The sequence below is a fragment of the Hyperolius riggenbachi genome, chromosome 1 (genome assembly GCF_040937935.1).
Source record: "Hyperolius riggenbachi isolate aHypRig1 chromosome 1, aHypRig1.pri, whole genome shotgun sequence".
Classification (NCBI taxonomy): Eukaryota; Metazoa; Chordata; class Amphibia; order Anura; family Hyperoliidae; genus Hyperolius; species Hyperolius riggenbachi.
Window position 1 is genome coordinate 294,499,047 of NC_090646.1, and position 15,309 is coordinate 294,514,355.

The window sequence follows — 15,309 nt, forward strand, 5'->3', positions numbered from 1 at the left end:
GGTATTGCAAAATAACTGTTTTATGGCGGACAGGTCAATGTACCGACAGACGAGGGGGACGTCGATGGGGGCGGCGTGTGCGCCGGCCTATGCATGCCTGCATTTGGGGGCATGGGAGAGGGGTGATGTGTACACCCACCCCCTGTTTGGCGCACACGCCGCCCTCTGGCTTCGTTACATAGACGACGTCTTCCTCGTCTGGAGGGGACCACGAAACAATTTGGTGACATTTTTGGAGGATTTAAATCTTAACTCCAGAAACCTGAGGGTAACATACAGTATAGAAAATGATAAGTTGTCCTTTTTGGACGTGATGATAATGAAAAGAAGAGGTAGACTTGAGACAACCATTTTCAGGAAAGAGACAGCAGGAAACACATATCTTTATGCCTCAAGCTTTCACCCAAAGAGTCAGAAATGGGGTATACCTTATGGACAGCTCGTGAGAATACATCGGAATTGTTCGGAAGAGGAAGAATTCGGGATAGAAGTAGAGAAAATGTGTGAACGTTTCAAAAAACGCGGGTATCCTGAACAAGTACTAGACGATGCCAGAGAGCGGGTCGGTACAATCGATCGTGACGGCGTTCTGAGAAAGAAAAACAAAACAAAGAATCCAGGGCAAGGGAAGGTGAGATTCATAACTACGTATGGGTCTCACTGGCCCCAACTCAGGAAGGTGTTGGAAAAACACTGGCATATCCTGAGTTTGGATCCTGATCTTTCTAAAATCGTAGGCCCTTATCCGCTTATGACCCCAAGAAGGGCCCCAAATCTTAAAGACGCTTTGGTGAAGGCTGAGGTGCATTCCAAAAATATAGACCCAAACTGGGGGAGAGGGTTTTTGGGCCCCATTCCAGTTGGGATGTTCCCATGTGGGTCTTGTAGGTATTGCAAATTAGTGGATAAAACAAATGAGTTTGAAAATTCGAAAGGAAATAAAAAATATGACATCAGGAGCTTTGTGAACTGTAACTCTGAGGGTGTGATATACATGATTACTTGCCCTTGCGGACTGAAGTATATAGGGAAAACAAAGAGAAAGATTAAGGAAAGAATTGGAGAACATGTAGGAAACATTGCTGCTGCGGATGAAAAAAGCCCGCTGGGTACACATTTCGCGGTATTTCATGATAGCAATCCAGATTGTTTGAGGTACAAATGTATTATTAAACCAATAAGGAGTACAAGGGGAGGAGATTTTGAAAAATTACTATACCAGATAGAGAATAGATGGATTTACACCTTGGGAACTTTAATCCGATGAGGACTCAATTCTGAGTTGAATTTAGTCCTTTTCTTGAAGGAATATGGGTAAATCAGTAGTTTTTGTTAGGAGTATATGCATTTGTTCCCCCTCTATGAATAAGTGGGTTTGGATTAGGTGTGACCATTCCTAAGAACTAATCTGGATTGCAGGGATGCTGCGAAATGTATAAATATTGGTGCTGTGGATGCTTGAATTGAGAACTAGGAAATAGGTGTCATGGATGGTGTGCAGATTGGTTGTATGTATCCCTGGAATAGGCGTGATGAGAAGATCCCTATGGAAGATGCAGATGAGAATGCATGAAGCTGCCTGCAGAAGTGCAGGCCGCTTGGAGGCTAATGGTGGCAAATGGGACAGTAATGAGGAAAAGGGATAGATATGAGTATAAAAATGCACTACATATTTGACAACTGAAATATCTGCAATCACCATGAAGAAAATAAAAATAATAAAGAGGCGCCAGATTACTAAACTTTATACAGCACGAACTTTGAGACCCTATTGGTTCTATGACATGTAGCCATGTTCCTGGATAGTGCACTATCTATAACATCAGAAGATGGATTTGTGGAGTAAAGTCACAATAAGGATATAGAGCGCAGAATCAGAAGTGATCCAGAAGGAGGCGTGGAAGGAAGACAGTTTTGTTATAAATAGAAGAGGGTGTTCCCGCTATGACCCAGTCACAGCGTCATCACACCGACGAAGCTCACGTTGGTGGGCGTAACGCGTATGTGGGCGTGGCCAATACGCTGGTGGTGGAGAGCTACTCCAGGCGTCTGCACGAAGGGGATGCATGACACGTTACAAGCCGGCAAAATATCACACACACACAGGTACCTGTATACTGCGGGACGCCGCAGTCAGAAGCCTTGACGACCATCAACTGAGGCAGCGAGAAGGTAACACCTTTATGCTGAGGGAAACACCCTAGAGGCCATACAGCCTTGTGGAGAGCCAGAGGGCTCATGATGGTATGGTGTGTCGAGGGAAGCCTGTGATTAACTCCATAAGGAAGCATTGAAAGATATGTGATTTGCAGAGGTTGGGCGCAGTTGCTGAAGATATTCTCTGAACTGTGACAAAGTGCTGCATGAGGAATTATTAAATTTGTATATTCCGGAGTGAATACAGATAGGCGGACTTGCCTTGGCGGAATTGTTGTCATGCAATCACCTCCATTTGATTAGCCATTAGGGATTGGAATATTCTATGGTTGATGAATGAAGGTTGGATGTGTATGGTGTGACCAGGAGCGCTCCTGTTAATCCAGCGTGGGATGGGATTTTTAAGGGGTGGGGGCTTGAAGGGAATTATTGTTGTGTAAAATCACCTTTGATATAATAAAGATTTATATAGTAAGTGAGTGGCGGTCCATTAGTGCATGTGAACCTCAAAATACATTATTTGCCTCGCCCCCATAACACTTTATTATTTAGTGTCTCACAGTCACTTTAAATCTGTGAAACTTAAAAAAAAAAAAAAAAAAAAAAAAAGAGAGATAAATAGAAATCTATAGAGAAATCATTCACTTTTAAACTATGCATGCATGGAAACGACATGTGCATATGCGCACAAGAGCGGCAGTGAGATTAGTGCAAGGTGTGACTCTCACGTCCTGGAATGTTTATGGAGGAAAATTTGGACACGAGTCACACCCAAAAAAGCAACTAGTTAAATTAGACCTGTGCATGTTATGTAACCACTTGGCCAAGAGGTTTCTGCTTTCTAGTTATATTTTCTGTCATGTATGTGCATTTGTTGGTTACGTGAGATCTGAAAATGGACTGAAGGTCCTAGGACATAGGATTAAAGGACATATTTGTCTATTGATGATTAAGCCACCTTAGGCTGAAAATGAAGCCTGTGACATAAATCAAGATTTTTTTTTTTATGACAGCCACTTTACAATTTAACCTCCTGTTGTGTTTATACAGTTGTCCTGTAGATGGCACTGCTCTACTTGTATTGGTGGATAAGATTATGTGGACTGTTGTGGGTCATTGGTTCCTGTTATGTTCTGCCTAGGAACACAGAGTAAAGATACTGCTTATACAGAGAGTTGGTGAATCCTGTAAATAAAACTAGTTTTAGTTATCCTGCCTCTTTGACTACTGAACACAACACCTCTTCTATGTTTACATAGCTTCTTTGTACTTAACCCTTTCTCCTAATAAGAAAACCTACTCTGTTACACCCAAACGGCACAATTTTGCTAACATATACAAATGTATAAATATTATATTTGGCTTAGTGCTGAGCAACACACTCCCTCATGAAGGATAGTGAGTGGCTAGTTTAATATTTTACTTGAGTAGGGTGGATTCAGTTCATGAACTAGTGGTGATATGATGTTTCGTCATAACAGATAAGGCACCTGGCCCGGATGGCATACATCCTTGGGTGCTAAGGGAATTACATTTAGTTATAGATAAACCCCTTTATCTTATCTTTTGTGACTCTTTCAAGTGGGATAGGTCCAATAGATTGGTGTACAGCCCACATTTTCCCATTATTTAAAAAGGCAAAAAATCATGAGGAAATCCGGGATATTATAGACCTGTAAACTTACCATAAGTTGTGTGCAAAATATTTGAGGGGTTCCTAAGAGATGCTATACAAGACTTCATCACAGAAAATAATATTATTTCTCAGTATCAGCAAGGGTTTTACAAAGAACAGATCTTGTTTGATTAATATGCTTAGCTTTCATGAGGTGGTGAATGCTAGTGCAGATATTGAGAATGCTGTAGATGTGATATACTTTGCCTTTTCAAAGCCTTCAATACTGGTCCCCACAACAATCTGGGGCAAAAGTTGAGGATGCATGGACTGGGGAAGACTCTGTGTGCATGGATAGAGAACTGGCTAATGGACAAAAAGCAAAAAGTTGTGGTCAATGGACCATATTCAAAATGGGTGACTGTTAACAGTGGGGTTCCACAGGGGTCAGTACTGGTTCCAGTACTCTTCAATTTATTTATTAATGACCTAGTACATAAAGTAGAAAGCAATGCTGCTATTTTTGCAGATAATACTAAATTGTGCAGAATTATCAACTCTCAGGAAGATAGTGTCATATTGCAACAGGATCTGGATAGGATGGCTATATAGGCACATAAATGGCAGATGAAAGTCAATGTTGAAAAAAAAAAGTCCTGCATTTTGATCGTACCAACGATGTAGCAAAAGTCATGCATTTTGGTCGTACCAACGATGTAGCACCGAATTTGGTTGTACTTTATTTTCTGAGTGAACTTGATCGACGTATGTCTTTTTTCAACCCAAATAACTATGTAACAATGTACTAAAAAGTGTTTTTAAATAGATTTTGCCAGACCCTGGCAGACTCTTCTGCAATCTTTAGTAGAGTGAGCGTGTGAATTTAAAACATACAGCAATGAAGACCTGCACTGAATAAATGGAACATAAGGAACATTTGTGACATGAGGACAAAGTCTATAGACACTTTACAGCGGTTTGGAGCGAGGTGTGTAAAGTTCATTGATTGTAAGTCCCTGTTTTTTGCTTTTTTTTAAGAAATAAAAAATATCCTGTAGACTAGAGTACACCTGGCACATAGTTTTCACACTGGCACAGTAAAAGGAGTTTTACAATTTAGATGTAGTGCCAAACTAAAAAAGTAGGCATTGTTATCTTATTTTATTGTGTTAATATTTGTTATTGTTTTGGAGAAACCCCATCTGCTTGTTCAATAGTTAGGAAAATCCAGTCATACTTACTCATTAAAGCAGTGGGCAGCAGACACCAGCCACTTGCCGCTGATAATGGTGGCCCCACAGAAGTGCTCATTGTTCTCCCTTAGACTTACTTGCCATGGGAATTCTCCCTTACTGGCATCTGAACCACCAACTATTCTGTTGGATTTCTGCACTGCAGGTCGTGTTCCACAATCTTTAGATTAAAATGAAAAAAAAAAAATAGTTAAAAAATATCAAATTAGCAGAGCTTTTAAATAAAAAATGAGATAAATATTGCAAGTAAATAGTTAGAAAATAGTTGTGAAAATTTGCTTCTATATCAGCAAAAAGAAAACATTAGAAAACTAGGAAGCAGAAAAAAAAAATCTGAAGCATGGTATTTAGATCATTTAAATTAAAAGTCAGTTCAATACTTAAAAAAGGACCTCTAGCCAGCATATGTCTTTTATACTAAGCATTGCTCTTAAGCTCACACAAAACAATTGCAGCTACACCCTCAACTGCTATTAAGCAGCACTATTATCACATCATTGTATAAACTAAAGCAAGGGTCTTTCAATATCAAGAGGGTGATAGCTATACAAAACTATATGTATTGCAAGAATAACAGATTCAAATATATACAAACAAAGAATACACAGCCAAAATATGTAATCTATAACATAACTCAAAAAAACGCTTCATCTAAATACCAAAATGTGAAACATATGTGCAGTGCTGGGTTGCCCATGATGCTGAGTGAGGCTGGTTCCTCAGGCGGCAATGGGCCCTGGGGTGGCATCATGACTGCCCCCCCTCCCTCTCTGAGGCATCTTGCCCGCCCCCCCTTCCTCCCCGCAGCTGCCGCTGTTGCCTTCTGAGCTGGCAGTGGCGGCCGCATCCTCTATGATCCTCTCTGGCACCTCTCCTGCATCATAGAAGACTTCTGAAGTTCCGATCAGACAGGCACAGAAGCGCAATCCAGCTGCTGTGCAGGGAAACAGAATAGCAGTTCCCTTCAGTAAGCCAGCACCTATTCAGTAGGAGACCTTAGGCAAGTCTTCCTAACACTGCTACTGCCTATAGAGCGCGCCCTAGTGGCTGCTGCTCTGGCGCTTTGAGTCCGCCAGGAGAAAAGCGCGATATAAATGTTATTTGTCTTGTCTTGTCTTGTCTTCAGCGGCGATATACAGGAAGTAAGTAGTTCATGTATATTGCGTTACCATGGGAACTGCTATTCTGTTTCCTTTGCACAGCAGCTGGGTTGCACTGCTGTGCCTGTCTGATCGGAAGTTCAGAAATCTTCTATTACAAAGGAGAAGGGCCGGGGAAGATCGTAGAGAAAGCTGCCGCCCCCCACCAGTTCAGAAGGTAACACAGTGGCAGCCACGGGGAGGGAGGGAGGGGGGAGTGGGCAGGCACTGGGGCAATTATACTAGCTACCTATACTGGGGGGGGGGGGGGTGCATTCTCACAAGTTTGCCTCAGGCAACAAAAAGTCTGGAACCGGCCCTGCATATGTGAGATGTCTACATCTATAAAAACAGCTTCATCCTATTCAATATCAGTTTTAGAGGATGTTTTCACAGGACTCCTCTAGACATTGAATTTTTGTTACAAAAATATTTTAAACAAGAAGTCTTGAGATTGTCAATATGTACATAGTACTGCAGCTGATGAACCTGTTCACAACCAAAATAGAAAAATGTACAAGCTAGTTGCTTATGTATGCTGTAGATAATTCTTAAAGGGGCACTATGGCGAAAAAAATTTAAATTTAAAATATGTGCAAACAAAAGACAAATAAGATGTACCTTTTTTCCAGAGTAAAATGAGCCATAAATTACTTTTCTCCTATGTTGCTCTCACTTACATTAGGTAGTAGAAATCTGACAGAAGCGACAGGTTTTGGACTAGTCCATCTCCTCATGGTGGATTCTCAGCAAGGCTTTTATTCTTTATTAAGATATTTCCTAAAAAGGATTTAAACAATGATACTGGCCAGCTTCCCTGCTCCCTACACAGTTTTTCGGCAGTTGGACAAAGCAACTGCCATTCGCTAAGTGCTTTTTAAAATAAATAAATCCCTGAGAATCCCCTATGAAGAGATGGGCTAGTCCAAAACCTGTCGCTTCTGTCAGATTTCTACTACCTACTGTAAGTGACAGCAACATAGGAGAAAAGTAACTGATATTGTTTATGTTTGCACATATTTTACATTTTAACATTTTTCGCCATAGTGCCCCTTCAATACTAAATCAGATATACTGAAAAAAACACTAAACAGTATAAACAGTATTCAAGACAAGAGGGGAATTATGTTTTCCTCAGGAGCATCGCCATTGTCAGGGATCCAGCAGATCTAGGGCACCTCTGGGCTCCAATGGAGGCATAGTGTGTCAAGGCAAAAAGTTATGACTAATTGTGCGCAACACAAATGATATCTATAATATACAATTATGTTAACCTAGGTTACATGCTATTGGCACTGGACATATGTGGCACACTTGCTAACACTGTTTGGCAAGGAGCAAGCATTACTGATCCTCAGGTCACTCTGTCACACTTGATCTTATGGAAAAACATACAGACTTGTAAAAAATGTATATGGAGGGGAAAAAAACATGGCAAATACATAATAATTTACTAAGTAAGCAAAAAAGGCTAAATTAATTTATGTGCAGAAATTACTAATAACTCACAGATATTAATGATAGACAGATATAACAACAAGCAAATTACAGGTGAAACACGAAAAATTAGAATATCATGCAAAAGTAAATTTATTTCAGTTATTCAACTTAAACGTTGAAACTAATATGTGAAATAAGAACCCTTTGCAGGTGTTTTGGATTAATTAGCTGATTAGAGCCTGAATATTGAACATTTTTTACAATATTCTAATGGTCTGAGATTTGATTGATGATAACAAAGGCTTGAAATACAGTGGGATGCGAAAGTTTGGGCAACCTTGTTATTCGTTATGATTTTCCTGTATAAATTGTTGGTTGTAACAATAAAAAATGTCGGTTAAATATATCATATAGAAGACACACACAGTGATATCTGAGAAGTAAAATGAAGTTTTTTGAGATTTACAGAAAGTGTACAATAATTGTTTAAACAAAATTAGGCAGTTGCATAAATTTAGGCACCACAAAAAAAGAAATGAAATCAATATTTAGTAGCTCCTTCTTTTGCAGAAATTACAGCCTCTAAACACTTCCTGTAGGTTCCAATGAGAGTCTGGATTCTGGTTGAAGGTATTTTGGACCATTCCTCTTAACAAAACATCTCTAGTTCATTCGGGTTTGATGGCTTCCAAACATGGACAGCTCTCTTTAACTCCCACCACATATTTTCTATTATATTGGACCATTCCTCTTTACAAAACATCTCTCGTTCATTCAGGTTTGATGGCTTCCAAACATGGACAGCTCTCTTTAACTCACACCACAGATTTTCAATTATATTCAGGTCTGGGGACTGAGATGGCCATTCCAGAACATACTTGTTCCTCTGCATGAATGCCTTAGTAGATTTTGAGCAGTGTTTAGGGTCGTTGTCTTGTTGAAAGATCCAGCCCTGTCGCAGCTTCAGCTTTGTCACTGATCCCTGGACATTGGTCTCCAGAATCTGCTGATACTGAGTGGAATCCATGCGTCCCTCAACTTTGACAAGAGTCCCAGTCCCTGCTCTAGCCACACAGCCCCACAGCATGATGGAACCATCACCATATTTTACTGAAAGTAGCAGATGTTTTTCTTGGAATGATGTGTTTTCCCTAATGCATAACGCCCCTTGTTATGCCCAAATAACTCAATTTTAGTTTCATAGGTCCACAGCACCTTATTCCAAAATGAAGCTGGCTTGTCCAAATGTGTTTTAGCATACCTCAAGTGGCTATGTTTGTGCTGCGGGCGGAGAAAAGGCTTCCTCTGCATCACTCTCGCATACAGCATCTCCTTGTGTAAAGTGCACCGAATGGTTGAACGACGCACAGTGACTCCATCTGCAGAAAGATGATGTTGTAGGTCATTGGTGCTGCCCTGTGGGTTTAAAGATTTTTCTTGGTCTGCCACTTTGAGCCTTAACTTGAACTGATCCCGTGGTCTTCCATTTCCTTCATATGTTCCTAACTGTGGAAAAAGACAGTTGAAATCTCTGAGGCGGCTTTCTGTATCCTTCCCCTAAACCATGATGGTGAACAATCTTTGTCTTCAGGTCATTTGAGAGTTGTTTTGAGACCCCCATGATGCTACTCTTCAGAGAAAATTAAAAGAGGAGGGAAACTTACAATTGACCCCCTTAAATGCTCTTTCTCATGATTGGATTCACCTGTGTATGTAGGTCAGGGGTCACTGAGCTTACCAAGCGAATTTGAGTTTCAATAATTAGTTCTAAAGGTTTTGGAATCAATAAAATGACAACAGTGCCCAAATTTATGCACCTGCCTAATTTTATTTCAACAATTAGTGCACACTTTCTGTAAATCCAATAAACTTCATTTCACTTCTCGAATATCACTGTGTGTGTCTCCTATATGAGATATTTAACTGACATTTTTTATCATAACAACCAACAATTTATACAGGAAAATAATGACAATTAACAAGGTTGCCCAAACTTTCGCATCCCACTGTACTGTATCTCGCTTTGCATGTTATGAGTCTATTTCATATATTAGTTTCACATTTTAAGTTGAATTACTAAAATAATTGCACGACATTTTAGCTTTTTGAGTTTCACCTGTATAATAATAAAGATAGGTATTATAAATGGCATGCAGATACCACTGAGAATCAGAGAATACCAAAAATGCACAGATAGCAATGACTTGCAAATATTACTAATAACACACACAGTGGCGTAGCTAAGGAGCTGTGGGCCCCGATGCAAGTTTTACAATGGGGCCCCCCAGGCACTCTATACATAACAATTGATACGGTGCACCAAAACCTGACAATGGCAACTACAGTGTCAGAGGTGCAAGAAGGGCATGGGGAAGAGCTTGTTAATGTTTACCACTACTCAATGTATATATAGAAGTGATTATTATGAGCACAGGACCAATAGAGAGCGAATACTGTAGTTGAGGGAGGGCCCTTCGGGGCCCCTCTGGCCCAAGGGCCCCGATGCGGTCGCTACCGCTGCACCCCCTATTGCTACGCCCCTGAACACACCCTTTCTAAAGACATACAGATATTACCTACAAATGGAAAATTCCAGTCATATGCAGATATTATGAACAACAGGAAGGTACTATAGTTAGTGTATTAATTAACATATACAGCCTTTTGCCCACAACACATTTTAAGATCCGGATAAAACACAAAACTAACCAATAATATATCCATACATATTGTTTCCTATCATAGTGCCCTCCATTACTGATTCCTGCCATAGTGCCTCCGTTATAGGGCCTCACTTAGTGTATCCCTCTGTAGTGACTCCAGCTAGTGTCTGTCCACCATGTTGCTATGTGTTACAGTACCTTCAAGCAGTCCCTTCAGTTAGTGCCCAGCCAGATATAACAAAATAATATTGGTAAATTTGCTTCTGTTTGTAGTTCTTATTTAAAGAGACACTGAAGCGAAAAAAAATATATGATATAATGAATTGGTTGTGTACTATGAATAATTACTAGAAGATTAGCAGCAAAGAAAATATTCTCATACTTTTATTTTCAGGTATATAGTGTTTTTTCTAACATTGCATCATTCTCTAATATGTGCAGATTACACAACACTAAGCTTTCAAAATAAGTCTTTCAAAGCAGTCTGTGAAGTAATGACTTCTCCTCTAGCAGATAAAAAGAAAACAGTTCACTTACAGTTGAGATAATAAAAGTCAGATTACAGCCCTCTCCACGACTAACTTAGTCGTAGAGATTAATGGCTTTTTTGCATAGAGATAACAACTGGAGTTTCTTAAATCTTCCTGTACTGAAAACAATTAGACTGATGTATCTGATCTTAATGTTTTATTTCTTAGCTGTACTACACATACAAATCATAATATCATAATTTTTTTTTTCGCTTCAGTGTCTCTTTAATATAATTCAAACACAATATAGCTTTATGCAATTTGTAGGAATACATTTCAATATTAATCATACAACTGCACCAGTTGGACCAAAGCTATTTTTGAAAAACTCACTGCAGTTCTTTTCATCTGATCCATCCTTGCAGTCATGCATACTATCGCACTCTGGGTTTTGCTTGAAGATGCATTGGCTGTTCTTGCAGGAATATAACTGAGATGGGCAGCTTCCTGTGAAAATACAAAAATAATAAAGTATCAGACTGAATTGAGTAAATATTAATAAGTAAGAAATCAAAAATAGGCTAAGAGGGAATTTTTTAAAAAATAGGACGGCAAGTCATTAAAAGCATCTTGTCTTTAATGCTTACCACAAATATGTGACGCTATCTGCATCTTGAAGTAACAAGACATGATTACTTCCTTCAAATATGCAAATGCAAATATTAGCTTCCCTGGCAGTATATACAAAAAAAATATTGTCCACGAGTTCTTTTGGGCTGATTCAATTAGTAGATATGATGTGGGGAGGCGTTAACATTAAAAGTGAGGGCAAATGAGCGCTAAATTTATCATCAACTTTATCCAGGTGATAAGACTTGTTGCTCGTCTCAGAATAGTGCAGTTTGAGATTTTTTTTACTATGTTTATGGTGGAAATGTAAAAAAATAAATATATATACCATGCTGGCTGGTGTGCTGGGGGGCTGAAGGGTTTATGGCTGTCTGACGTAACCATACTAGCTGGAGTTAAGTATAAAGGGGTTAAAAAAGCTTCGTTGGGAGGGAGAGCTGCATAATTGTATTTCATTTTATAAAAAATAATAATGAAACATTTCTTGTGTGGTACTAAAGACAGCTCCATGCCCAGCATTTCACTTAGAAACTGTTGCTTAACCTCTTAGCGGCAAGCCGCTGCATTAAAGCGTCATGCTAGAGCCTCTTAACATGTACAAGTTAATGTAAGTAAAATGCCTTTTACACCCACAGCAAGCAAACAAGTACATCATTTTGACAGTACGTTTTCGCCTACTTTGTGGTACTTTTTTCCATTGCAATGTACTGAAAACTCAATTTAAATTGAGGATGAAAAATGATCTCCTAGGAGAAAACTCAGGAGAAAAAGTGAATTGCATATGGCCCCTAGTGTGCTGAAGTACATATGGTCACAAAAAGTTGGAGTTGACTGAGGAGAGACAGTGTATTTATAGAACAAAGGGGATAAGATATAATACTGCATGAAATGAGCACTGTAAAGAAAAAAAGTGTTTAACTTGCCTGGTGCTTTAACCCCCCCTGCCCCCCCCCCCCTCACATATGCCGCAGTGGCCTGCAACATTACAGTCGCAAACACTGGAAGTTAGCTGCGATGGGGGAAACTCTTTTTTTCATTACAGTACTCCTTGAAAAACGGCTAAAACTGAAAAAAAAAAAGAGGTGGCTTACCTCAATGATGACACTAAAGTAATTGAAAAAAGTTTTACTAACAAACACAGAACATTTATATCGCGCTTTTCTCCTGGCGGACTCAAAGCATCAGAGCTGCAGCCACTAGGACACGCTCTGTAGGCAGTAGCAGTGTTAGGGAGACTTGCCCAAGGTCTCCTACTGAATAGGTGCTGGTTTACTTAACAGGCAGAGCCGAGATTCTAACCCAGGTCTCCTGTGTAAGAGGCAGAGCCTTTAACCATTTCACTATCCAGCCACCACACTTACTACACATTGGAAACACATTTATGGGTCTATGCCCACTTTCTCATATAATAGTCACAGTTTACTGGTAAGTGAAGTGAGACCTTCCATCCTTCTGATCAGTTTTGAAGCTTCTCCCTGCACTTGTTTTAAAATGCCAATGCTCTGGTAATGCAGTTCCCAGAACTGATATTTATTAAAGTGCCAAAACACATAGTATACAAGCATTCACTCCCATCTCAGCATTTTTATACATTAAGCGATACCAGAGCCGAAAAGAGTAGGAGAACCGGGGGGAGGAGCAGGCATGTACGGGGAGCTGTCCTGATGCTCACCGCTCCCCTCATTCTCCTCCGTCCCCCTGCTTTGGCTGATAAATGCCCCTTCTCTTTCGGAGCGGCCGGGTCGGGCATTAGTGCGCAGGCGCTGGCACGGCTGCGAGCGTCCTATATCACGCGCCCGCATCCGGAAGTGTTCTGTGCATGCACATGACGTCACAGCTACGTCATGTGCAGAGGGTTTCTGGCCACGGTTGCGCGACTTAGGACACGTGCAGCTGGGCCAGCGCCTGCGCACTAATGCCAGACCCGGCTCAGGCTGCCGGGGGGCATTTACTTGAATAAAGGAACACCAAAGAAAAAGAGCACCCCGTTTTATCATTATATACAATGTTATGCACTTTCTATGAAAACATTGGTCAGGAGGCCAAAAAAGTAACTGCAAAAGTCTTTATTAATACCAGGTACAAAAAAAATTAAAAACAAAACAGCCGTGCCTAGGTCATAGGCCCCTAATATAATATAATTATATTTAATTATATTAGGGGCCTATGACCTAGGCACGGCTGTTTTGTTTTTAATTTTTTGTAGCTGGTATTAATAAAGACATTTGCATTTACTTTTTTGGCCTCCTGACCAATGTTTTCATAGAAAGTGCATAACATTGTATATAATGATAATAAGGGGTGCTCTTTTTCTTTGGTGTTCCTAGTTATTACTTCAGGTCTATGACCTATCCCCCCTGTCTGTACCAATAGTGGTCTTACGAGCAATATTAATTGCTGTAACTATGCATGCTCATCCCTTGTTTGTTTTTAAATTACTTGAATAAAGGAGCGGGATGGAGGAGAACAGGGTACATCAGGACAACTCCCCATACATGCCTCATCCCCCATTTCTTCTACTCTTTTCGACTCTGGTTCCTTAAATTGAGATTGAGGCCACGTTCACAGTAGTGAGTTGCAGTGTAACGGCCTCTTTCTAACGTGGCGTAAAAGCGGACAACATAAATGCAGGCAAATGCTCAGTAGTTTATTAGCTTACCTGACTTTAGACCTATAGAGTAAAAGGAGAGGCCTTTATCATCTGTAGAGAAATGAAAAACAAGGTTGTAATATTATTGTATCACCATCTACAGTAACTATAAAGGAACTGAGTAACCAAGCAGCTCAGGGTGACCCAAACTACTAGGAATGTATAGGGGGATAAAAGGGACCAAAAAGCCCTCCTACTAAAAAAAGCAAAGCTTGGTGTATAAGGGAACTATAAGGGAAAAGTGAACAATTTACCAGTTCTCACTGCAGTCTACAAGTACTGCCTGTGAGCTTGTAGTGAGAGTCCTAGCAGGGGTGTAACTATAGCTGGCCGGGCCACCCTGCAGAGATCTGTCTGCGTAAGCTGGGGGGCCCAGACTTATGCCCAAAGTAAGTGCAGCAGAAGTCGGAGGCCTTATACATTACCTGCTCTGGTGGTCGACTCGAACCTCCTCCACTTTCTGGTTAGTTAACAAATGTAGTGTAGCCAGACAATCACCATGCGGGGGCTGAAGCCGCATGGTGATTGTCTGCACAGCACTTGCTAACTAACCAGGAAGTGGAGGAGACACATTCGCTGGAGTTAGTAATGTATACGGCTTCCGCTGCACTTTCTGCATTATTACAGTATATATTATAGTACAAGACCCTTTGCGCCCCCCCCCCCCCAGCTGCTGTGTCCCCCCTGCCACTGCAGTGCCAGTGGGGGCTATTGTTTCCTCACTGTATCCTAGTAACAACAGTGTGATAACCACTTTAGTTTTGTTCACACAGACGTTTTACAGCATTTTTTTAATGCACTCGAAAATGTGGACTGTGTTTGCACCAAGATAGCTAAACCGTGTCTTTAGCTGCTTTTAACACCACTGCTAAGTACCCCTTTTACTAAAAATGAGAAATGAGAGTGTACTAAAAGTTTCTATCTACTTTTACCCTAATATAGCTATCCTGGAAAAACTTGCTTCATTCACCTGACATTATTGTAGCCCAACCCAATTTCTTCCTACACAGTGTCTAAGCTAATAACCATAGCACAGTCCTCTCACCCACTACCACAGTCTTATGCTGGGGATACACGGTACATTTCTGTACCGTGTATCGACCAGCTGATTCGGCCAGCTGATAATATTCAGCTGGCCTGATCAAGCCACTCGACCCTCGCCCGCTCGATTCCCGCCGGCGGACAATGGCAGGGAATCGAGCACTGATAAGGAAGCGCCGGCAGGGACGTGCGGCAATCAACCCGCGCGGACGAGCGGGGACGCGGCGGGGGCACGGCTGGGGTCGATCCGG

General features: G+C 40.7%; 1 protein-coding gene across 4 annotated transcripts in view; it reads right to left on the reverse strand.

Moving 5' to 3' along the window:
- The window catches only part of TMPRSS9 (transmembrane serine protease 9), a 394,042-nt gene that overhangs the window by 151,119 nt on the left and 227,614 nt on the right, over positions 1-15,309 (reverse strand). For all 4 annotated transcript variants that reach the window (XM_068233739.1, XM_068233736.1, XM_068233737.1 and 1 more), the window contains 3 exons: positions 14,027-14,068; positions 11,131-11,244; positions 5,014-5,185 (listed from right to left, as the gene is read on the reverse strand). In XM_068233739.1, the coding sequence (XP_068089840.1) occupies positions 5,014-5,185; positions 11,131-11,244; positions 14,027-14,068 (328 nt within the window). The remainder of the gene's footprint in view (positions 1-5,013; positions 5,186-11,130; positions 11,245-14,026; positions 14,069-15,309) is intronic.